General features: G+C 46.3%; 1 protein-coding gene across 1 annotated transcript; it reads left to right on the top strand.

The window, feature by feature from the left end:
- LOC129845411 (MYCBP-associated protein-like) lies at positions 1 to 27526 on the top strand. The gene is made up of 13 exons (XM_055913329.1): positions 1 to 831; positions 2805 to 2929; positions 3486 to 3648; positions 7549 to 7655; positions 7834 to 8008; positions 8295 to 8410; positions 8484 to 8634; positions 10621 to 10739; positions 21059 to 21183; positions 23904 to 24012; positions 25156 to 25348; positions 26335 to 26522; positions 27347 to 27526. The coding sequence occupies exons 1-13, from the start codon at positions 765 to 767 to the stop codon at positions 27524 to 27526; spliced, it is 1818 nt and encodes a 605-aa protein (XP_055769304.1). The 5' UTR covers positions 1 to 764.

The raw sequence follows: 27526 nt of genomic DNA, 5'->3' as shown, positions 1-27526 counted from the left end.
AGGAACTCTGGGTTTTTTTTGCGCACGTTGTGGTGGTTGGATAAATTGAGGCTATGGGAGATAGTGATGATCTGGTATTTTAAATTCAATATCAACATACAAAGAAGCCATATGTATTTGTTTACCAACTGCTGGCACACGGTGACACATCTGGCCTTTAGCCTTTTTGTATGAGCAAAAATAATCCTTACAAGCCTATTCATTATTGGCCAGATCAATGTCATTTTCTTTCCTTTTCATTACATTTTGTGAGGAAATAGTCCAACAAATAAAGGCCTACGGTATTGAGGAACAAAACATGAGAGCACCGTCAACACACACACATATATATATATACGAGCATCACCAAAGTGACATAGTTTCAATTGTATACAAATATTACGTGTTACTGTATGCTGCCTACTGCCTTTGATTTTCTTCGAGGGAAATTCTCATTCGGCGCTGTTGGATTTGACTGTTGTCCGACAAAAAGTGAGCATCCCTTTAACAGCAACCAAGCGTCCGTTGCCATGGGTACAGCGAGGCAGCGGGGAGAAAGAGACACGAATGACAAGGCTAGATGCTAGCTATCAACAGTTTCCTCAACGACGAAGTTGCTTTTGTATACATTGTATAAATGTCACTGTTTAGGGACAATTGTAACTTTCTTGTCTCCCTGCGTGACACCATTTTACTTTAGCTAAAACGACTTGCTCAGCTGCCGAGTTGACTAACTAGCTAGGTTACAACTAACTAACGTTACCTTAACTAGCCTAAGCATTGAAATGGCAAGTCTAGGCAAATCCACCGGCAAAACTCCCAAAAAGGAGGCGAGACCTCGGACCCCGCCAGGTATGTAGAATATAGCTAGCTAACATAGCTGTTATACTTTTAGCTAGCTAACTAAACACACACACACTTAACATTATAATCTTGACGCCTCCCGTTCTTCCTTTGTCTGTTCGTTAACGTTAGTCCATACGTGCGTGTGGGGGGGGGGGGGGGGGGGGGGGCAGGGCGGGTAGATAGTCATGAATCATGTATGAAACGAGAATTTGTTCTCAGTCAACTTACCTGGTAAAATAAGTGTGAAATCAAATTAAAATTAAAGAGAGGGAGAAAGAAGAGAGAAAGGAACAAGACCTCCAAGGACACAGTGAAATCTAATTTCCTGTCTTTACTCTGTAAAAGAGACATTTTCGAGGCATAGGTGTGTATTTGTTTACGTGGGGCTCTGTTGTTGTGTGTGTGTGTTTATCTGTGTGTGTGTTTATTGATGTGGTGTGTGTGTGTACATAAACAGGACACAGTCACAAAAGAGAGTGCATGTGGAGCCTCAGTGTCCCCGTTGCCTTCCATTGTGTGCCAAGGTCACCCACTATGAAGGATGAGACTCCTGCAGTTTTTCTTTTATCCCTTCTGTGGCCTTCTCTCACTCTCCGCAAGGTGCTACCCTCCTCTGAAAACCACACAGAATGTACTGAGCCTCAGAACAGGTGGCAGGGAGAGGGGGGGGGGGTAGAAAAGGATAGAAAAGCAAAAGGTAGAGAAGCAAAAGTTGTGGTCGTGGTAATCAGGGACAGACTCAAAAGATGAGCTGTGGGTTGTGTGGTTGTCCCTGGTTACCATGACCGACTCAAAAGATGAGCGGTGGTTTGTGTGGTGGTCATGGTAACCAGGGACAGACTCAAAAGATGAGCGGTGGGTTGTGTGGTGGTCATGGTAACCAGGGACAGACTCAAAAGATGAGCGGTGGGTTGTGTGGTGGTCATGGTAACCAGGGACAGACTCAAAAGATGAGCGGTGGGTTGTGTGGTGGTCATGGTAACCAGGGACAGACTCAAAAGATGAGCGGTGGGTTGTGTGGTGGTCATGGTAACCAGGGACAGACTCAAAAGATGAGCGGTGGTTTGTGTGGTGGTCATGGTAACCAGGGACAGACTCAAAAGATGAGCGGTGGGTTGTGTGGTGGTCATGGTAACCAGGGACAGACTCAAAAGATGAGCGGTGGGTTGTGTGGTGGTCATGGTAACCAGGGACAGACTCAAAAGATGAGCTGTGGGTTGTGTGGTGGTCATGGTAACCAGGGACAGACTCAAAAGATGAGCGGTGGGTTGTGTGGTGGTCATGGTAACCAGGGACAGACTCAAAAGATGAGCTGTGGGTTGTGTGGTGGTCATGGTAACCAGGGACAGACTCAAAAGATGAGCTGTGGGTTGTGTGGTGGTCATGGTAACCAGGGACAGACTCAAAAGATGAGCTGTGGGTTGTGTGGTGGTCATGGTAACCAGGGACAGACTCAAAAGGTGAGCTGTGGGTTGTGTGGTGGTCATGGTAACCAAGGACAGACTCAAAAGATGAGCGGTGGGTTGTGTGGTGGTCATGGTAACCAGGGACAGACTCTGTTGCAGTTGGAGCGCTGAGGACGAACAGAATTGCATAACTATGTGTGTGTGTGTATGAATATTCTGCTCCTCTCTTTCTCTCAATGTCAGGAGGTCAGTGAGTGATGTAACAATAGCTTTGCTAGCAGCAAATCATGGTATACATTTCAGATGTAGCCTGGTCTATGGGTTAGTGTTTGTTAAGCCTGGTCTATGGGTTAGTGTTTGTTAAGCCTGATGCCGTTGGTTCAGTAGTTGGCTGTGTGTGTCATCACTGGAAACGTGGTTTTCCCCATATGAGTGCCAGCCAAAACAAATAGATTCAGAAATGGGGAAGCTTGGTTTATTATTCAGAATTTGAACAGGTGCCATGTTGGCCCCATGTGCTTGGAATGAAACAGTTGGTTCTCTCCTCTCCTCATCCTGTCCTCTCGTCTCCAGAGAAGAAACGTCTGAAAGTGTCAGAGGATTTCTCGTCGTGTCTGAGTGAAGAGCAGCCTCAGAGCCCCACTCTTAAAGGAGAGGACATCCAGGCCCTGGCCATCAGACCTGAGGACCTGGAGAAGGTGTGTGTGTGCATGTGTACATAATGTGTGTGTGTGTGTATGTGTGTGTGTGTACGTGTGTGTACATAATGTGTGTGTGTGTGTGTACATAATGTGTGTGTGTATGTTTGTGTGTGTGGGTGTGTGTGTACGTAACGTGTGTGTATGCATACATAATAGTAAGGGGATACGTAGTCAGTTGCACAACTGAATGCATTCAACCAAAATGTGTCTTCCTCATTTAACCCAACCCCTCTGAATGAGAGAGGTGCGGGGGAGGGGGGCTGCCTTAATCCAGGTCCACGTCATCAGCCTGGAGATTAATGTTGGAGATGAACTGAGCAGATTTTTCCACCTTTCTGGCTCGGGGTTTCGAAGTAGCAACTTTATAGTGACTGTCCCAACCCTCTAACTGCTAGGCTACCTGCCACCCTTTTGTGTGTGTGTGAGTGTGTGTGTGTGTGTGTGTGTGTGTGTGTGTGTGTGTGTGTGTGTGTGTGTGTGTGTGTGTGTGTGTGTGTGTGTGTGTGTGTGTGTGTGTGTGTGTGTGTGTGTGTGTGTGTGTGTACGTCCATAGTTGCGGGTGCCCCAGCCCCCTAAAGAACCCCAGAAGCCTGCAGCAGTGACCCGAGTGCTGGTGCGTAAGACCCGCCCACCTGATGACATCAGAAAGGGGGTGAGGGTAGCGGTGGCCCGCCCCCTGGCCCAGGACACCACCACACAGCCACTGGACTACACAGGTGAGCTGGCTACACTGCCCCTTCTGGCCAGAGGTGTGAGGTACAGGTGGGGTGTATCACGGTTGTGGTCACACAACACAATACAGTGGTCACCATTCCTGGTCCTAGAGAGCTACCGGGCTGTGTGGGATTCTCAAGCCCGGGATTAGTTCAATCAGGTGTGTGGGATTCTCAAGACCATGATTAGTTCAATCAGATGTGTGCGATTCTCAATTCTCAAGCCACCTGGGTACACTGCAGCATCCACCGAGAGGCTCTTGCTGCCTAGGGAATGCCTGACAGCTTGAAAGACATTTTGGACACTACAGTGAAAATGGTTAACTTTGTTAAAGCAAGGCCCCTGAACTCTCGTGTATTTTCTGCATTATGCAATGATATGGGCAGCGACCATGTAACGCTTTTACAACATACAGAGGTGCGCTGGTTATCAAGGGGCAAAGTATTGACACTTATTTTTGAATTGAGAGACGAGCTTAAAGTCTTCATTACTGACCATCATTTTCACTTGTCTGACTGCTTGCATGATGATGAGTTTCTCACACGACTGGCCTATCTGGGGGATGTTTTTTCTCACCTGAATGATCTGAATCTAGGATTACAGGGACTCTCCGCAACTATATTTAATGTGCAGGACAAAATTGAGGCTATGATTAAGAAGTTGGAGCTCTTCTCTGTCTGCATTAACAAGGACAACACACAGGTCTTTCCATCATTGTATGATTTCTTGTGTGCAAATGAACTCAGGCTTACAGACAATGTCAAATGTAATTTAGCGAAGTACCTGAGTGAGTTGGGTGCGCATTTACGCAGGTACTTTCCCGAAACGGGTGACACAAACAACTGGATTCGTTATCCCTTTCATGCCCTGCCTACAGTCAATCAATCAATCAAATGTATTTATATACAGTGGGGAGAACAAGTATTTGATACACTGACAATTTTGCAGGTTTTCCTACTTACAAAGCATGTAGAGGTCTGTAATTTTTATCATAGGTACACTTCAACTGTGAGAGAAGGAATCTAAAACAAAAATCCAGAAAATCACATTGTATGATTTTTAATTAATTAATTTGCATTTTATTGCATGACATAAGTATTTGATACATCAGAAAAGCAGAACTGAATATTTGGTACAGAAACCTTAGTTTGCAATTACAGAGATCATACATTTCCTGTAGTTCTTGACCAGGTTTGCACACACTGCAGCAGGGATTTTGGCCCACTCCTCCATACAGACCTTCTCCAGATCCTTCAGGTTTCGGGGCTGTCGCTGGGCAATACGGACTTTCGGCTCCCTCCAAAGATTTTCTATTGGGTTCAGGTCTGGAGACTGGCTAGGCCACTCCAGGACCTTGAGATGCTTCTTACGGAGCCACTCCTTAGTTGCCCTGGCTGTGTGTTTCGGGTCGTTGTCATGCTGGAAGACCCAGCCACGACCCATCTTCAATGCTCTTACTGAGGGAAGGAGGTTGTTGGTCAAGATCTCGCGATACATGGCCCCATCCATCCTCCCTTCAATACGGTGCAGTCGTCCTGTCCCCTTTGCAGAAAAGCATCCCCAAAGAATGATGTTTCCACCTCCATGCTTCACGGTTGGGATGGTGTTCTTGGGGTTGTACTCATCCTTCTATTCCTCCAAACACGGCGAGTGGAGTTTAGAGCAAAAATATCTATTTTTGTCTCATCAGACCACATGACCTTCTCCCATTCCTCCTCTGGATCATCCAGATGGTCATTGGCAAACTTCAGACGGGCCTGGACATGCGCTGGCTTGAGCAGGGGGACCTTGCGTGCGCTGCAGGATTTTAATCCATGACGGCGTAGTGTGTTACTAATGGTTTTCTTTGAGACTGTGGTCCCAGCTCTCTTCAGGTCATTGACCAGGTCCTGCCGTGTAGTTCTGGGCTGATCCCTCACATTCCTCATGATCATTGATGCCCCACGAGGTGAGATCTTGCATGGAGCCCCAGACCGAGGGTGATTGACCGTCATCTTGAACTTCTTCCATTTTCTAATAATTGTGCCAACAGTTGTTGCCTTCTCACCAAGCTGCTTGGCTATTGTCCTGTAGCCCATCCCAGCCTTGTACAGGTCTACAATTTATCCCTGATGTCCTTACACAGCTCTCTGGTCTTGGCCATTGTGGAGAGGTTGGAGTCTGTTTGATTGAGTGTGTGGACAGGTGTCTTTTATACAGGTAACGAGTTCAAACAGGTGCAGTTAATACAGGTAATGAGTGGAGAACAGGAGGGCTTCTTAAAGAAAAACTAACAGGTCTGTGAGAGCCGGAATTCTTACTGGTTGGTAGGTGATCAAATACTTATGTCATGCAATAAAATGCAAATTAATTACTTAAAAATCATACAATGTGATTTTCTGGATTTTTGTTTTAGATTCCGTCTCTCACAGTTGAAGTGTACCTATGATAAAAATGACAGACCTCTACATGCTTTGTAAGTAGGAAAACCTGCAAAATCGGCAGTGTATCAAATACTTGTTCTCCCCACTGTAGCCCTTCTTACATCAGCTGATATCTCAAAATGCTGTACAGAAACCCAGCCTAAAACCCCAAACAGCAAGCAATGCAGGTGTAGAAGCACGGTGGCTAGGAAAAACTCCCTAGAAAGGCCAAAACCTAGGAAGAAACCTAGAGAGGAACCAGGCTATGAGGGGTGGCCAGTCCTCTTCTGGCTGTGCCGGGTGGAGATTATAACAGAACATGGCCAAGATGTTCAAATGTTCATAGATGACCAGCATGGTCAAATAATACTTACCGATATCTGAACAAAAGAGCCTCATCGAAATTGCAACAAATCTGTGAAAATTGAATTGAATCAGAAGCCACTGCCAGATTTCTGGATTGGGCTGTGCTCAGAGTATCCTGCCTTGGCAAATCGTGCTGTTAAGACACTGATGCCCTTTGCAACCACGTACCTATGTGAGAGTGGATTCTCGGCCCTCACTAGCATGAAAACTAAATACAGGCACAGATTGTGGGTGGTAAATTATTTAAGAATGAGAGTCTCTCCAATACAACCCAACATTGCAGAGTTACGTTCATCCTTTCAAGCACACCCTTCTCATTAACCTGTGGTGAGTTATTCACAATTTTCGATTAACAAAAAAGGTTTTATATGTAAGATGGTTGAATAAAGAGCAAAATTATTGATTATTATTATATTATTATTTGTGCCCTGGTCCTATAAGAGCTCTTTGTCACTTCCCACGAGCCGGGTTGTGACAAAAACTCTTCTTATGTTTAATAAATGTATTGTATAGTGTGTGTGTGGCAGGCTTACAATGATGGCAAAAAACAACATTTGAGAGTGCGCTGACCCTGGTGCTAGAGGGGGTACAGCTGGAGGTTGAGTGTTTGAAGGGGTGCGGGACTATAAACGGTTGGGAACAACTGGTGAATACAAACAAGGAAAGGGGCTCAAAAACGAATGTCGAAAATCCACTTCACCTTTATATTCATGTACAGTTCATCTGTTTTGACAGTTCTTTAGTCACCTAGACTGTTATCATTCATCCTCATGCTGTATAGAACTATTGGTGCTGTCTGTTGTTATGTTGTGTGCTCTTCAGTGGAGGCTGCTGAGGGGAGGACGGCTCATAATAATGGCTGGAAGGGAGTCACTAGAATGGTATCAAACATATAAAAGATGTGGTTGATGCCATTCCATTCACTCCATTCCAGCCATTATTATGAGCCGTCCTCCCCTCAGCAGCCTCCACTGATGCTCTTCTATGTTGTATATCTACTCTCCTGCCTACATAATGGTCCCCCGTGGGATGAATCAAGTATTTCGAATCTGAATAGTGTTTAGTTCATGGAGAGGTGATGTTGTGGTGATGTTGTGGTGACGTTGTGGTGATGTTGTGGTGTGGTTTTGTCAGGACCGGGGGGACCTCGCTTCGATGCCCAGGGGATGGTCCTCCCCCACAGCATTCTGGGTAGTCTGGAGGACTTCAGGACAGAGATGCAGGCCAGGGGAGAGACTGAGGTGAGAGAAGATACCATGGTTGAAAATCCCTTATAACAAAAATAATGGTTTTGGTTATAATGCTCTTCAATCAATGACAATGTTTCTCTCTCTCTCTTTCTATCCAGCTCTCTGATGGGTTCTGACTCTAAACTTGAAATATTGTTAAGCTTTCCCTCCCCTGTATCTCTCTCTCCAGCTGGTGAGGAGGGTGCCAGCCCCTCAGAGAGCCGTCTTCCAGGTGTTGGGGGGTCAGAGGGGTGCAGAGAGACCCCCTCCAGTCCCCAGGGGTCAGAGAGACGTCCAGAGCCACGCCCTGCAGCACTGGCACACACACATGACCCAGAGAAGACACCAGCAGGACCTTATCTCCAGTAGGTCTAGCAGAACTACAACTACCACATGAAGGACTACAACTACCATCAACTACCATTCTCTCTCTCTCTCTTTCTCTTTTCTCCCATCTCCCTCTCTTCTCTCCTTTCTCTTCTCTTTCTCTCTCTCTCTCTTATCTCTCTCTCTCTCTTCTCTCCTCTCTCTCCTCTCTCTCTCTCTCTCTCTCTCTTTCTTTCTTCTCTCTCTCTCTCTCTCTCTGTTTCTCTCTGTTTCTCTTTTCTCTCCTCTCCTTTCTCTTCTCTTTCTCTCTCTCTCTCTCTCTAGACCTGCTCCAGAAGCCAGTAGAGAGGCTGTTGATGAACCAGTCCAACCGTTTCAGAGAGACTCAGGAGCAGAGAGAACTGATCACCCGAGGCCTGCCAGCCATACACTCTGGACAGGTAGGAGTCACCTGGAGGGGGGTGTCTATTGCTACTCTAGCCATTTAGAACTAACCTGTGTGTGTGTTGCCAGGGTTACCGTGTAGGCAGTGAGTTCTGGAGCCTCCCTCAGAGGTTTGGTGATGAGCTGAGTGGTATCTCAGCCACCCTGACCCAGACACAGAGAGGACAGCAGGAACCTGTCACACACATCGCACAGCCACACAGCATCCGCATGGAGTCAGGTAAACACATACACACATCTCACAGCATCCACATGGAGTCAGGTAAACACACACACACATCACACAGCATCCACATGGAGTCAGGTAAACACATACACAGCATCCACATGGAGTCAGGTAAACACACACACACATCACACATCATCCACATGGAGTCAGGTAAACACATACACATCATCCACATGGAGTCAGGTAAACACATACACAGCATCCGCATGGAGTCAGGTAAACACATACACACATCACACAGCCACACAGCATCCACATGGAGTCAGGTAAACACATACACAGCATCCACATGGAGTCAGGTAAACACATACACACATCACACAGCCACACAGCATCCACATGGAGTCAGGTAAACACATACACAGCATCCACATGGAGTCAGGTAAACACATACACACATCACACAGCCACACAGCATCCACATGGAGTCAGGTAAACACATACACAGCATCCACATGGAGTCAGGTAAACACACACACAGCATCCACATGGAGTCAGGTAAACACATACACACATCACACATCATCCACATGGAGTCAGGTAAACACATACACACATCACACAGCATCCGCATGGAGTCAGGTAAACACATACACACATCACACATCATCCACATGGAGTCAGGTAAACACATACACACATCACACATCATCCACATGGAGTCAGGTAAACACATACACACATCACACAGCATCCGCATGGAGTCAGGTGAACACACACACACATCACACATCTCACAGCCACACAGCATCCACATGGAGTCAGGTAAACACATCACACATCTCACAGCCACACAGCATCCACATGGAGTCAGGTAAACACATACACACATCACACAGCCACACAGCATCCGCATGGAGTCAGGTAAACACATACACACATCACACAGCATCCGCATGGAGTCAGGTAAACACATACACACATCACACAGCATCCACATGGAGTCAGGTAAACACATACACACATCACACAGCCACACAGCATCCGCATGGAGTCAGGTAAACACATACACACATCACACAGCATCCGCATGGAGTCAGGTAAACACATACACAGCATCCACATGGAGTCAGGTAAACACATACACACATCTCACAGCCACACAGCATCCACATGGAGTCAGGTAAACACATCACACAGCATCCGCATGGAGTCAGGTAAACACACACACAGCATCCACATGGAGTCAGGTAAACACATACACACATCACACAGCCACACAGCATCCACATGGAGTCAGGTAAACACACACACACATCACACAGCATCCACATGGAGTCAGGTAAACACATACACACATCCACATGGAGTCAGGTAAACACATACACACATCACACATCATCCACATGGAGTCAGGTAAACACACACACACATCACACAGCATCCACATGGAGTCAGGTAAACACATACACACATCACACAGCCACACAGCATCCACATGGAGTCAGGTAAACACATCACACAGCATCCGCATGGAGTCAGGTAAACACATACACACATCACACAGCCACACAGCATCCACATGGAGTCAGGTAAACACACACACACATCACACAGCATCCACATGGAGTCAGGTAAACACATACACACATCTCACAGCCACACAGCATCCACATGGAGTCAGGTAAACACACACACACATCACACAGCATCCACATGGAGTCAGGTAAACACATACACACATCCACATGGAGTCAGGTAAACACATACACACATCACACATCATCCACATGGAGTCAGGTAAACACACACACACATCACACAGCATCCGCATGGAGTCAGGTAAACACATACACACATCACACAGCCACACAGCATCCACATGGAGTCAGGTAAACACACACACACATCACACAGCATCCACATGGAGTCAGGTAAACACACACAGAATGAATGCAAAAACACACACACACATATGAATGAACGCACACACACAGACAGTTTCTAAAATGAAGAACCCCTCATTGTGTGTTGTAGGTAATGTTCTCCCAGAGACGTGTGGTTCAGCCAGCAGGACCTGGGACCAGAGTCTCTACCTGCAGCACCGACGACATGAGCTCAGAGATGTTCTCAAAGACCTGGACTTCAACCAGCCTGTAATACTCTCACACACACACACACACACACACACACACACACACACACACACACACACACACACACACACACACACAACACAACACACAACACACCGACGACATGAGCTCAGAGATGTTCTCAAAGACCTGGACTTCAACCAGCCAGTAATACTTACACACACACACACACACACACAACACACACACACACACACGCACGGCATGGCTCCACACAACACACACACGCACAGACACACAGAATTCCACGTTTGTCCACATGGAGATAAACAGATCTTTGTACGGTTAAGTTGAGTCATTCCTTCTGAATGGTTAAGGTAAGGATTACGGTTTGGGGACATGGACACACACACATCTACCACATAACATTGACATCACTACGCTACGACAACTCTAAAACATTAAATACTCTCTACCTCACTCCACAATACTGTCTACCTCACTCCACAATACTGTCTACCTCACTCCACAATACTGTCTACCTCACTCCACAATACTGTCTACCTCACTCCACAATACTTTCTACCTCACCTCACAATACTGTCCACCTCACTCCACATTACTGTCTACCTCACTCCACAATACTGTCTACCTCACTCCACAATACTCTATACCTCACTCCACAATACTTTATACCTCACTCCACAATACTTTCCATCTCACTCCACAGTACTGTCTACCTCACTCCACAATACTCTATACCTCATTCCACAATACTCTATACCTCACTCCACAATACTTTATACCCCACTCCACAATGCTGTTTACCCCACTCCACTATACGTTCTACCTCACGCCACACTACTGTCTACCTCACTCCACAATACTCTCCACAATACTGTCTCCCTCACTCCACAATACTTTATACCTCACTCCACAATACTTTATACCTCACTCCACAATACTCTCTACCTCACTCCACAATACTCTCTACCTCACTCCACAATACTGAATAAGTTTTGCCTCACTATAAATACAGTGTTAATTTATTTCCACTTCAAAGACCTTCCAACACCTACACACCACTAAATAGCCTCCTGTAACCATTCCACCTCTTCTACAAACCCCCATCCGTCCCTGTTCCCTCCCCGCTCTGGGTGAGCTGCCCTAACTCTTGATGTCCTCAATAAGTTTAATGACAGTGTACCAGTTAACAGAGAGAGAGGCACACTGTGTGTCTGATGTGGATGTCCTGTACACTCCTGATCCATTCAGAACATGACACACACACACACACACACACACACACACACACACACACACACACAACTGGTACGGTTAATGAAGCGTGTACCCAGTGCCTGCCCAGACATAGAGTGCCAGTGTTCAGGTCTGGTGGATTGGAACCCCAGAGGACATGACCAGTCCTGTTCTACTGTTCTACAACATAACAATAACACTATCACTGAGACAGTCCTGTTCTATAACATAACAATAACCCTGTCACTGAGACAGACCTGTTCTACTGTTCTACAACATAACAATAACCCTGTCACTGAGACAGTCCTGTTCTACTGTTCTACAACATAACAATAACCCTGTCACTGAGACAGTCCTGTTCTACTGTTCTACAACATAACAATAACCCTATCACTGAGACAGTCCTGTTCTACTGTTCTATAACATAACAATAACCCTATCACTGAGACAGTCCTGTTCTATAACATAACAATAACCCTATCACTGAGACAGTCCTGTTCTATAACATAACAATAACCATATCACTGAGACAGTCCTGTTCTATAACATAACAATAACCCTATCACTGAGACAGTCCTGTTCTACAACATAACAATAACCATATCACTGAGACAGTCCTGTTCTATAACATAACAATAACCCTATCACTGAGCCAGTCCTGTTCTATAACATAACAATAACCCTATCACTGAGACAGTCCTGTTCTATAACATAACAATAACCATATCACTGAGACAGTCCTGTTCTACAACATAACAATAACCCTATCACTGAGACAGTCCTGTTCTACAACATAACAATAACCCTATCACTGAGACAGTCCTGTTCTACAACATAACAATAACCCTATCACTGAGACAGTCCTGTTCTACAACATAACAATAACCCTATCACTGAGACAGTCCTGTTCTATAACATAACAATAACCCTGTCACTGAGACAGTCCTGTTCTATAACATAACAATAACCCTATCACTGAGCCAGTCCTGTTCTATAACATAACAATAACCCTATCACTGAGACAGTCCTGTTCTACAACATAACAATAACACTATCACTGAGACAGTCCTGTTCTACAACATAACAATAACCCTATCACTGAGACAGTCCTGTTCTACAACATAACAATAACCCTATCACTGAGACAGTCCTGTTCTACAACATAACAATAACCCTGTCACTGAGACAGTCCTGTTCTATAACATAACAATAACCCTGTCACTGAGACAGTCCTGTTCTATAACATAACAATAACCCTGTCACTGAGACAGTCCTGTTCTATAACATAACAATAACCCTATCACTGAGACAGTCCTGTTCTATAACATAACAATAACCCTATCACTGAGACAGTCCTGTTCTATAACATAACAATAACCCTGTCACTGAGACAGTCCTGTTCTATAACATAACAATAACCCTGTCACTGAGACAGTCCTGTTCTACAACATAACAATAACCCTATCACTGAGACAGTCCTGTTCTATAACATAACAATAACCCTATCACTGAGACAGTCCTGTTCTATAACATAACAATAACCCTATCACTGAGACAGTCCTGTTCTATAACATAACAATAACCCTGTCACTGAGACAGTCCTGTTCTATAACATAACAATAACCCTGTCACTGAGACAGTCCTGTTCTACAACATAACAATAACCCTATCACTGAGACAGTCCTGTTCTATAACATAACAATAACCCTATCACTGAGACAGTCCTGTTCTACAACATAACAATAACCCTGTCACTGAGACAGTCCTGTTCTATAACATAACAATAACCCTATCACTGAGACAGTCCTGTTCTATAACATAACAATAACCCTATCACTGAGACAGTCCTGTTCTATAACATAACAATAACCCTGTCACTGAGACAGTCCTGTTCTACAACATAACAATAACCCTATCACTGAGACAGTCCTGTTCTATAACATAACAATAACCCTATCACTGAGACAGTCCTGTTCTACAACATAACAATAACCCTGTCACTGAGACAGTCCTGTTCTACAACATAACAATAACCCTGTCACTGAGACAGTCCTGTTCTATAACATAACAATAACCCTATCACTGAGACAGTCCTGTTCTATAACATAACAATAACCCTGTCACTGAGACAGACCTGTTCTACAACATAACAATAACCCTGTCACTGAGACAGTCCTGTTCTACAACATAACAATAACCCTATCACTGAGACAGTCCTGTTCTACAACATAACAATAACCCTATCACTGAGACAGTCCTGTTCTACAACATAACAATAACCCTGTCACTGAGACAGTCCTGTTCTACAACATAACAATAACCCTATCACTGAGACAGTCCTGTTCTATAACATAACAATAACCCTGTCACTGAGACAGTCCTGTTCTATAACATAACAATAACCCTGTCACTGAGACAGTCCTGTTCTATAACATAACAATAACCCTATCACTGAGACAGTCCTGTTCTATAACATAACAATAACCCTGTCACTGAGACAGTCCTGTTCTATAACATAACAATAACCCTATCACTGAGACAGTCCTGTTCTACAACATAACAATAACCCTATCACTGAGACAGTCCTGTTCTATAACATAACAATAACCATATCACTGAGACAGTCCTGTTCTACAACATAACAATAACCCTATCACTGAGACAGTCCTGTTCTACAACATAACAATAACCCTATCACTGAGACAGTCCTGTTCTACAACATAACAATAACCCTATCACTGAGACAGTCCTGTTCTACAACATAACAATAACCCTGTCACTGAGACAGTCCTGTTCTATAACATAACAATAACCCTGTCACTGAGACAGTCCTGTTCTATAACATAACAATAACCCTGTCACTGAGACAGTCCTGTTCTATAACATAACAATAACCCTATCACTGAGACAGTCCTGTTCTATAACATAACAATAACCCTATCACTGAGACAGTCCTGTTCTACAACATAACAATAACCCTGTCACTGAGACAGTCCTGTTCTATAACATAACAATAACCCTATCACTGAGACAGTCCTGTTCTATAACATAACAATAACCCTATCACTGAGACAGTCCTGTTCTATAACATAACAATAACCCTATCACTGAGACAGTCCTGTTCTACAACATAACAATAACCCTGTCACTGAGACAGTCCTGTTCTATAACATAACAATAACCCTATCACTGAGACAGTCCTGTTCTATAACATAACAATAACCCTATCACTGAGACAGTCCTGTTCTACAACATAACAATAACCCTGTCACTGAGACAGACCTGTTCTACAACATAACAATAACCCTGTCACTGAGACAGTCCTGTTCTACAACATAACAATAACCCTATCACTGAGACAGTCCTGTTCTACAACATAACAATAACCCTATCACTGAGACAGTCCTGTTCTACAACATAACAATAACCCTGTCACTGAGACAGTCCTGTTCTACAACATAACAATAACCCTATCACTGAGACAGTCCTGTTCTATAACATAACAATAACCCTGTCACTGAGACAGTCCTGTTCTATAACATAACAATAACCCTGTCACTGAGACAGTCCTGTTCTATAACATAACAATAACCCTATCACTGAGACAGTCCTGTTCTATAACATAACAATAACACTATCACTGAGACAGTCCTGTTCTACAACATAACAATAACACTATCACTGAGACAGTCCTGTTCTATAACATAACAATAACACTATCACTGAGAGAGACCTGGGGAACCGTCAGACACACACACACACACACTGGTCCAGAAACACACACTAGCACACGTAATACACATCCATACAACAGACACCCACAGCTTTGCCTCTCCTCACCCTCTGTGCATAGTCATTGTCATTTAGACCTGATTAGCAGCTTAAGTAACAGGCACTTATTATGGGGGAGTTCATTCATACACACAGAAACACACACACACACACACACAGACACACATAGACACACACACACACTCATTAATAATGAGAATGGTGTAAGGCAGTGTTGTAATGAGCCTGTATGTTCTGGTCTGGCGGTGGTGTGTGTTGTGTGTTTGTTTGTGTGTTTGTGTTCATTCACGTGTGTGGATGTCAGTGTGGTCTGACATGTGTCCAGAGAAACAGACAGACAGAATGTCCTGTCAGATAGATGATGGAGACAGAGAGAGAGAGAGAAAGAGAGAGAGAGTTGAGTATAGATTGGGAGGGAAAAAGATAAATGGTCAGAAAGAAACAGAGACTGCATATTGAGACGGCTGAAGACAGTGGGTAGAAACAGAGACTACATGATGAGACAGCTGAAGACAGTGGGTAGAAACAGAGACTACATATTGAAACGGCTGAAGACAGTGGGTAGAAACAGAGACTACATATTGAGACGACTGAAGACAGTGGGTAGAAACAGAGACTACATATTGAAACGGCTGAAGACAGTGGGTAGAAACAGAGACTACATGATGAGACGGCTGAAGACAGTGGGTAGAAACAGAGACTACATGATGAGACAGCTGAAGACAGTGGGTAGAAACAGAGACTACATATTGAAACGGCTGAAGACAGTGGGTAGAAACAGAGACTACATATTGAGACGACTGAAGACAGTGGGTAGAAACAGAGACTACATATTGAAACGGCTGAAGACAGTGGGTAGAAACAGAGACTACATATTGAGACGGCTGAAGACAGTGGGTAGAAACAGAGACTACATATTGAGACGGCTGAAGACAGTGGGTAGAAACAGAGACTGCATATTGAGACTGCTGAAGACAGTGGGTAGAAACAGAGACTACATATTGAGACGGCTGAAGACAGTGGGTAGAAACAGAGACTACATGTTGAGACGGCTGAAGACAGTGGGTAGAAACAGAGACTACATATTGAGACGGCTGAAGACAGTGGGTAGAAACAGAGACTACATGATGAGACGGCTGAAGACAGTGGGTAGAAACAGAGACTACATATTGAGATGGCTGAAGACAGTGGGTAGAAACAGAGACTACATATTGAGACTGCTGAAGACAGTGGGTAGAAACAGAGACTACATGATGAGACGGCTGAAGACAGTGGGTAGAAACAGAGACTACATGATGAGACGGCTGAAGACAGTGGGTAGAAACAGAGACTACATATTGAGACGGCTGAAGACAGTGGGTAGAAACAGAGACTACATATTGAGACGGCTGAAGACAGTGGGTAGAAACAGAGACAACATGATGAGACGGCTGAAGACAGTGGGTAGAAACAGAGACTACATATTGAGATGGCTGAAGACAGTGGGTAGAAACAGAGACTACATATTGAGACGGCTGAAGACAGTGGGTAGAAACAGAGACTGCATATTGAGACTGCTGAAGACAGTGGGTAGAAACAGAGACTGCATATTGAGACTGCTGAAGACAGTGGGTAGAAACAGAGACTGCATATTGAGACGGCTGAAGACAGTGGGTAGAAACAGAGACTACATATTGAGACGGCTGAAGACAGTGGGTAGAAACAGAGACTACATGATGAGACGGCTGAAGACAGTGGGTAGAAACAGAGACTACATATTGAGACGGCTGAAGACAGTGGGTAGAAACAGAGACTACATGATGAGACGGCTGAAGACAGTGGGTAGAAACAGAGACTACATATTGAGACGGCTGAAGACAGTGGGTAGAAACAGAGACTACATATTGAGACGGCTGAAGACAGTGGGTAGAAACAGAGACTACATATTGAGACGGCTGAAGACAGTGGGTAGAAACAGAGACTACATGATGAGACGGCTGAAGACAGTGGGTAGAAACAGAGACTACATGATGAGACGGCTGAAGACAGTGGGTAGAAACAGAGACTACATATTGAGACAGCTGAAGACAGTGGGTAGAAACAGAGACTACATATTGAGACGGCTGAAGACAGTGGGTAGAAACAGAGACTACATGATGAGACGGCTGAAGACAGTGGGTAGAAACAGAGACTACATGATGAGACGGCTGAAGACAGTGGGTAGAAACAGAGACTACATATTGAAACGGCTGAAGACAGTGGGTAGAAACAGAGACTACATATTGAGACAGCTGAAGACAGTGGGTAGAAACAGAGACTACATATTAAGACGGCTGAAGACAGTGGGTAGAAACAGAGACTACATATTGAAACGGCTGAAGACAGTGGGTAGAAACAGAGACTACATATTGAGACGGCTGAAGACAGTGGGTAGAAACAGAGACTACATATTGAGACGGCTGAAGACAGTGGGTAGAAACAGAGACGACATATTGAGACGGCTGAAGACAGTGGGTAGAAACAGAGACTACATATTGAGACGGCTGAAGAGAGTGGGTAGAAACAGAGACTACATATTGAGACGGCTGAAGACAGTGGGTAGAAACAGAGACTACATGATGAGACGGCTGAAGACAGTGGGTAGAAACAGAGACTACATATTGAGACGGCTGAAGACAGTGGGTAGAAACAGAGACTACATATTGAGACTGCTGAAGACAGTGGGTAGAAACAGAGACTACATATTGAGACTGCTGAAGACAGTGGGTAGAAACAGAGACTACATATTGAGACGGCTGAAGACAGTGGGTAGAAACAGAGACTACATATTGAGACGACTGAAGACAGTGGGTAGAAACAGAGACTACATATTGAGACGGCTGAAGACAGTGGGTAGAAACAGAGACTACATATTGAGACTGCTGAAGACAGTGGGTAGAAACAGAGACTACATATTGAGACTGCTGAAGACAGTGGGTAGAAACAGAGACTACATATTGAGACGGCTGAAGACAGTGGGTAGAAACAGAGACTACATATTGAGACTGCTGAAGACAGTGGGTAGAAACAGAGACTACATATTGAGACGGCTGAAGACAGTGGGTAGAAACAGAGACTACATATTGAGACGGCTGAAGACAGTGGGTAGAAACAGAGACTGCATATTGAGACGGCTGAAGACAGTGGGTAGAAACAGAGACTACATATTGAGACGGCTGAAGACAGTGGGTAGAAACAGAGACTACATATTGAGACGGCTGAAGACAGTGGGTAGAAACAGAGACTACATATTGAGATGGCTGAAGACAGTGGGTAGAAACAGAGACTGCATATTGAGACGGCTGAAGACAGTGGGTAGAAACAGAGACTACATGATGAGACGGCTGAAGACAGTGGGTAGAAACAGAGACTACATATTGAGACGGCTGAAGACAGTGGGTAGAAACAGAGACTACATATTGAGACGGCTGAAGACAGTGGGTAGAAACAGAGACTACATATTGATATGACTGAAGACAGTGGGTAGAAACAGAGACTACATATTGAGACGGCTGAAGACAGTGGGTAGAAACAGAGACTACATATTGAGACGGCTGAAGACAGTGGGTAGAAACAGAGACTACATATTGAGACGGCTGAAGACAGTGGGTAGAAACAGAGACTACATATTGAGACGGCTGAAGACAGTGGGTAGAAACAGAGACTACATATTGAGACGGCTGAAGACAGTGGGTAGAAACAGAGACTCCATGATGAGACGGCTGAAGACAGTGGGTAGAAACAGAGACTACATATTGAGACGGCTGAAGACAGTGGGTAGAAACAGAGACTACATATTGAGACGGCTGAAGACAGTGGGTAGAAACAGAGACTCCATGATGAGACGGCTGAAGACAGTGGGTAGAAACAGAGACTACATATTGATATGACTGAAGACAGTGGGTAGAAACAGAGACTACATATTGAGACGGCTGAAGACAGTGGGTAGAAACAGAGACTACATATTGAGACGACTGAAGACAGTGGGTAGAAACAGAGACTACATATTGAGACGGCTGAAGACAGTGGGTAGAAACAGAGACTCCATGATGAGACGGCTGAAGACAGTGGGTAGAAACAGAGACTACATATTGATATGACTGAAGACAGTGGGTAGAAACAGAGACTACATATTGAGACGGCTGAAGACAGTGGGTAGAAACAGAGACTACATATTGAGACGACTGAAGACAGTGGGTAGAAACAGAGACTACATATTGAGACGGCTGAAGACAGTGGGTAGAAACAGAGACTCCATGATGAGACGGCTGAAGACAGTGGGTAGAAACAGAGACTACATATTGATATGACTGAAGACAGTGGGTAGAAACAGAGACTACATATTGAGACGGCTGAAGACAGTGGGTAGAAACAGAGACTACATATTGAGACGGCTGAAGACAGTGGGTAGAAACAGAGACTACATATTGAGACGGCTGAAGACAGTGGGTAGAAACAGAGACTACATATTGAGACGGCTGAAGACAGTGGGTAGAAACAGCGACTACATATTGAGACGGCTGAAGACAGTGGGTAGAAACAGAGACTCCATGATGTTATGTTGTGTTACCTGTCACTCTGATACCCTGATACTGTTCAGCCATATTTCAGTGAACAATTACTGTCTGGTTTGTTCCCTAGTTATAGCATGCGTCACAAATGGCAACCTATTCCCTACATAGTGCACTACTATTGGCCAGAGCCACAGGACCCTATTCCCTACATAGTGCACTACTATTGGCCAGAGCCACAGGACCCTATACCCTACATAGTGCACTACTATTGGCCAGAGCCACAGGACCCTATTCCCTACATAGTGCACTACTATTGGCCAGAGCCACAGGACCCTATTCCCTACATAGTGCACTACTATTGGCCAGAGCCACAGGACCCTATTCCCTACATAGTGCACTACTATTGGCCAGAGCCACAGGACCCTATTCCCTACATAGTGCACTACTATTGGCCAGAGCCACAGGACCCTATTCCCTACATAGTGCACTACTATTGGCCAGAGCCACAGGACCCTATTCCCTACATAGTGCACTACTATTGGCCAGAGCCACAGGACCCTATTCCCTACATAGTGTACTACTATTGGCCAGAGCCACAGGACCCTATTCCCTACATAGTGCACTACTATTGGCCAGAGCCACAGGACCCTATTCCCTACACAGTGCACTATTATTGGCCAGAGCCACAGGACCCTATTCCCTACATAGTGCACTACTATTGGCCAGAGCCACAGGACCCTATTCTCTCTCTCTCTCCCAGTCTCTCACTATACTGTCCTCTCCCCCCCTCTCTAGGAGATAGATGGCTTGGAGGTGATTGGCTCAGGCCAGCCCTTCACCTCTGTCACTGTGAAGCGGAGCCCCCTATTGGAGGAGGAGGAGAGGGAGGAGCTTAGGGAGGCGGAGCAGAAGGAGAACCAGTAAGAAATGCCCCCCCTCATCCTAAATCACTAACAAACAGTTTATCTAGTGGCTCATTGATTGTGATGATATCCTCATGTTGGTCCATTGTAGCGTTGCCGATAGTGACCGTGTATTAATTCTGATGATATCCTCATGTTGGTCCATTGTAGCGTTGCCGATAGTGACCGTGTGTATTAATTCTGATGATATCCTCATGTTGGTCCATTGTAGCGTTGCCGATAGTGACCGTGTGTATTAATTCTGATGATATCCTCATGTTGGTCCATTGTAGCGTTGCCGATAGTGACCGTGTGTATTAATTCTGATGATATCCTCATGTTGGTCCATTGTAGCGTTGCCGATAGTGACCGTGTGTATTAATTCTGATGATATCCTCATGTTGGTCCATTGTAGCGTTGCCGATAGTGACCGTGTGTATTGATTCTGATGATATCCTCATGTTGGTCCATTGTAGCGTTGCCGATAGTGACCGTGTGTATTAATTCTGATGATTTCCTCATGTTGGTCCATTGTAGCGTTGCCGATAGTGACCGTGTGTATTGATTCTGATGATATCCTCATGTTGGTCCATTGTAGCGTTGCCGATAGTGACCGTGTATTGATTCTGATGATATCCTCATGTTGGTCCATTGTAGCGTTGCCGATAGTGACCGTGTATTAATTCTGATGATTTCCTCATGTTGGTCCATTGTAGCGTTGCCGATAGTGACCGTGTGTATTGATTCTGATGATATCCTCATGTTGGTCCATTGTAGCGTTGCCGATAGTGACCGTGTATTAATTCTGATGATATCCTCATGTTGGTCCATTGTAGCGTTGCCGATAGTGACCGTGTATTAATTCTGATGATATCCTCATGTTGGTCCATTGTAGCGTTGCCGATAGTGACCGTGTATTAATTCTGATGATATCCTCATGTTGGTCCATTGTAGCGTTGCCGATAGTGACCGTGTATTAATTCTGATGATATCCTCATGTTGGTCCATTGTATCGTTGCCGATAGTGACCGTGTATTAATTCTGATGATATTGTCATGTTGGTCCATTGTAGCGTTGCCGATAGTGACCGTGTGTATTGATTCTGATGATATCCTCATGTTGGTCCATTGTAGCGTTGCCGATAGTGACCGTGTGTATTAATTCTGATGATATCCTCATGTTGGTCCATTGTAGCGTTGCCGATAGTGACCGTGTGTATTAATTCTGATGATTTCCTCATGTTGGTCCATTGTAGCGTTGCCGATAGTGACCGTGTGTATTGATTCTGATGATATCCTCATGTTGGTCCATTGTAGCGCTGCCGATAGTGACCGTGTGTATTGATTCTGATGATATCCTCATGTTGGTCCATTGTAGCGTTGCCGATAGTGACCGTGTGTATTAATTCTGATGATATCCTCATGTTGGTCCATTGTAGCGTTGCCGATAGTGACCGTGTGTATTAATTCTGATGATATCCTCATGTTGGTCCATTGTAGCGTTGCCGATAGTGACCGTGTATTAATTCTGATGATTTCCTCATGTTGGTCCATTGTAGCGTTGCCGATAGTGACCGTGTGTATTGATTCTGATGATATCCTCATGTTGGTCCATTGTAGCGTTGCCGATAGTGACCGTGTATTAATTCTGATGATATCCTCATGTTGGTCCATTGTAGCGTTGCCGATAGTGACCGTGTATTAATTCTGATGATATCCTCATGTTGGTCCATTGTAGCGTTGCCGATAGTGACCGTGTATTAATTCTGATGATATCCTCATGTTGGTCCATTGTAGCGTTGCCGATAGTGACCGTGTATTAATTCTGATGATATCCTCATGTTGGTCCATTGTATCGTTGCCGATAGTGACCGTGTATTAATTCTGATGATATTGTCATGTTGGTCCATTGTAGCGTTGCCGATAGTGACCGTGTGTATTGATTCTGATGATAGCCTCATGTTGGTCCATTGTAGCGTTGCCGATAGTGACCGTGTGTATTGATTCTGATGATAGCCTCATGTTGGTCCATTGTAGCGTTGCCGATAGTGACCGTGTGTATTGATTCTGATGATATCCTCATGTTGGTCCATTGTAGCGTTGCCGATAGTGACCGTGTGTATTAATTCTGATGATATCCTCATGTTGGTCCATTGTAGCGTTGCCGATAGTGACCGTGTGTATTAATTCTGATGATATCCTCATGTTGGTCCATTGTAGCGTTGCCGATAGTGACCGTGTATTAATTCTGATGATATCCTCATGTTGGTCCATTGTAGCGTTGCCGATAGTGACCGTGTGTATTGATTCTGGGGGCGGCAGGTAGCGTAGTGGTTAGAGCGTTGGGCCAGTAACCGAAAGGTTTCTGGATCAAATCCCAGAGCTAACAAGGTAAAAACCGTTCTGCCCCTGAACAAGGCTGTTGTACCTGCTGTTCCCCTGTACGCCGTCATTGTAAATACGAATTTGTTCTTAACTGACTTGCCCAGTTAAATAAAAGTTAAATAAAGGTTAAATAAAAATAAAATAAGTAAAAAATATTCTCATGTTGGTCCATTGGCCGATAGTGACTGAGTGTACATCCCAAATGCCCTATATAGTCCTAGTCCTACTTTTGACCAGAGCCTTATGGTACAGAGGGCACCTTATTCACTATGTAGGGCCCATAGGGGCCTCCGTTCACTATATAAGCAATAGGATGCCATTTGAGACACAACCTGTCCCTCTGTCTGTTCCCAGTGACCCCCTGTCGCAGTTTGATGATGTCATGCTGGACGCGGTGCTGGTGCCTGCCCTGAGGTTCTGTGGGCAGCCCGCCCGCTGGACAGGCAACTCCACCTCTCACAAGGTACACACACACACACACACACACACACACACACACTGTTAAACCTGTGGAGCCACCACGTATAGACAGTAGAATGATACAACTCTTGTTCATATGGTCTATTGTTTGGTGAGTGAGTGGAGGAGAAATGATACAACACTAAAAAAACAGCATATTATCTCTCTCTCCTCCCTCCCAATCTCCTTCTTCATCCTCCTCTAAAACCTCTTCTCTCTCTCTCCCTCCTCCCTCCCAATCTCCTTCTCCATCCTCCTCTCAACCCTCCTCTCTCTCTCTCCCTCCTCCCTCCCAATCTCCTTCTTCATCCTCCTCTCAAACCTCTTCTCTCTCTCTCCCTCCTTCCTCTCAATCTCCTTCTCCATCCTCCTCTCAACCCTCCTCTCTCTCTCTCTCCCTCCTCCCTCCCAATCTCCTTCTTCATCCTCCTCTCAACCCTCTTCTCTCTCTCTCCCTCCTTCCTCTCAATCTCCTTCTCCATCCTCCTCTCAACCCTCCTCTCTCTCTCTCTCCCTCCTCCCTCCCAATCTCCTTCTTCATCCTTCTCTCAAACCTCTTCTCTCTCTCTCCCTCCTCCCTCCCACTCTCCTTCTCCATCCTCCTCTCAACCCTCCTCTCTCTCTCTCCCTCCTCCCTCCCACTCTCCTTCTCCATCCTCCTCTCAACCCTCCTCTCTCTCTCTCCCTCATCCCTCCCACTCTCCTTCTCCATCCTCCTCTCAACCCTCCTCTCTCTCTCTCTCTCTCCCTCCTCCCTCCCAATCTCCTTCTTCATCCTTCTCTCAAACCTCTTCTCTCTCTCTCCCTGCTCCCTCCCACTCTCCTTCTCCATCCTCCTCTCAACCCTCCTCTCTCTCTCTCCCTCCTCCCTCCCACTCTCCTTCTCCATCCTCCTCTCAACCCTCCTCTCTCTCTCTCCCTCCTCCCTCCCACTCTCCTTCTCCATCCTCCTCTCAACCCTCCTCTCTCTCTCTCCCTCCGCTCTCCCACTCTCCTTCTCCATCCTCCTCTCAACCCTCCTCTCTCTCTCTCCCTCCTCCCTCCCACTCTCCTTCTCCATCCTCCTCTCAACCCTACTCTCTCTCTCCCCTCCCTCTTATCTCCCTCTCTCCCTCTTATCCCCCTCTCCCCCTCTCTCTCCTCCCAGGGGGAGGTGGGTATCAGCGCCAGGGTAACGTTTGAGGCCCTGTCAGGAGACAGAGCCAGTTCAGACATGGAGGTGCAGAACGAGGGCAGTACAGCAGTCTACTACAGCTGGCAGCGCCTGGCTGTACCACACAGCTTCCCTGACGCCAGGACACACACACACACACAGCACTTCTACTTCAACACCTCCACAGGTACACACACACACACTGCACATGTACGCGCAGACACACCATGTATGTACACACACGCTGTGTTTTTGTTCACACAGCTGGCAGCATTTACGTCAATGCATGTCATAATTACAACCTGCTTTGTCCTCCTTTCTCTTTCTCTGTCCCTCTCTCCCCCCCATCCCACTCTCCTTCTCCCCCCCATTCCACTCTCCTTCTCCCCTCCCCATCTCTCTCTCTCTCCCCTTCTCCCCACCCCATCTCTCTCTCTCACTCCCCATCTCTCTCTCCTTCTCCCCTCCCCATCTCTCTCTCTCTCCCCTTCTCCCCTCCCCATCTCTCTCTCCTTCTCCCCTCCCCATCTCTCTCTCCTTCTCCCCTCCCATCTCTCTCTCTTTCCCCTTCTCCCCTCCCCATCTCTCTCTCTCTCCCCTTCACCCCTCCCCATCTCTCTCTCCTTCTCCCCTCCCCATCTCTCTCTCTCCCCTTCTCCCCTCCCCATCTCTCTCTCCTTCTCCCCTCCCATCTCTCTCCCCTTCTCCCCTTCTCCCCTCCCCATCTCTCTCCCCTTCTCCCCTCCCCATCTCTCTCTCCTTCTCCCCTCCCCATCTCTCTCCCCTCCCCATCTCTCTCTCTCCCCTTCTCCCCTCCCCATCTCTCTCTCTCTCTCCCTCCATCTCTCTCTCTCTCTCTCCTTCTCCCCTCCCCATCTCTCTGTCCCCTTCTCATCTCTCTCTCTCTCTCATCTCTCTCTCTCCTTCTCCCCTCCCCATCTCTCTCTCTCTCCTTCTCCCCTCCCCTCCCCATCTCTCCCTCTCTCTCCTTCTCCCCTCCCCATCTCTCTCTGTCTCTCTCCCTCCATCTCTCTCTCTCTCCTTCTCCCCTCCCCATCTCTTTCTCTCTCTCCTTCTCCCCTCCCCATCTCTCTCTCTCCTCCCCATCTCTCTCTCTCTCTCCTTCTCCCCTCCCCATCTCTCTCTGTCTCTCTCTATCTATCTCTGTACCAGGTGTGATTCTACCAGGTGACAGCAAGCGTGTAGAGTTTATATTTAAGTCGGAGGTCCCAGGCATCAGGACAGAGGTGTGGCGTCTCAACACACACCCTGTCCTGCTGGGCGGAGCCTCCATCCAGGTGACACTGAGGGGCGTGGCTCTCTACCAGGACAAGACCGCTGACCAGAGACACGCCCTGGAGGTCTGTGTGGGGAGGGAGGGTGGGTGGGAGTGAGGGGGAGGGAGAGTGGAGAGGGAGGGAGGGTGTGTGGGGAGGGAGGGTGTGTGTGAGGAGGGAGGGTGGGTGTTGGGAGGTAGGGGGGAGTGAGGGAGGGAGTGTGGGGGGAGGGAGGGTGTGTGTGGGGAGGGAGTGTGTGTGAGAAGGGAGGGTGTGTGTGGGGAGGGAGAGAGGGTGTGGGGAGGGAGTGTGTGTGAGAAGGGAGGGTGTGTGTGGGGAGGTCTGTGTGTGTGTGGGGAGGGAGGGGGTGTGTGGGGAGGGAGGGAGTGTGTGAGGAGGGGAGGAGGGAGGGAGGGTGTGGGGAGGGTGTGTGTGAGGAGGGAGGGAGTGTGTGAGGAGGGAGGGTGTGGGGAGGGTGTGTGTGAGGAGGGAGGGAATGTGTGAGGAGGGAGGGGGTGTGTGAGGAGGGAGGATGTGAGGAGGGAGGGAGGGTGTGGGGAGGGAGGGTGTGTGTGAGTAGGGAGGGAGGGTGTGAGGAGGGAGGAAGGATGTGAGGAGGGAGGGAGGGTGTGAGGAGGGAGGGAGGGTGTGTTTGTAACTTCACAGTTGAATTAAGCATAATTGTGTTTGTGTATTCATGTGTTTATGTGTGATGTTTAATTTTGTGTATGTGTGTGTGTGTGTGTGTGTGTGTGTGTGTGTGTATGTGTGTGTGTGTGTGTATATGTGTGTATGTGTGTGTCTCTCTCTCTGTGTGTGTGTGTGTGTGTGTGTGCGTGTGTGTGTGTGTGTGTGTGTGTGTGTGTGTGTGTGTGTGTGTGCGTGCGTGCGTGCGTGCGTGTGTGTAGAGGGAGCTGCAGCAGAGAGAGGCTGCGTCAGTGTGTCGGTCGTTGGTGTGTGACGTGTTACGAGGCGTCCTCACCCCAGAGAGACCCGGCTCCCCTGCGGAGCTCTACACCACCGAGGAAGAACACTTCCACAACAGGAACCCAGAGGTTCACTCCACCTCGAAGGTAGACTCAGAGTGA

Source organism: Salvelinus fontinalis, unplaced genomic scaffold (genome assembly GCF_029448725.1).
Source record: "Salvelinus fontinalis isolate EN_2023a unplaced genomic scaffold, ASM2944872v1 scaffold_0300, whole genome shotgun sequence".
Lineage (NCBI taxonomy): Eukaryota > Metazoa > Chordata > Actinopteri > Salmoniformes > Salmonidae > Salvelinus > Salvelinus fontinalis.
The sequence above is the reverse complement of the archived record's forward strand: the minus strand, read 5'-3'. Positions and strand labels throughout refer to the sequence as shown.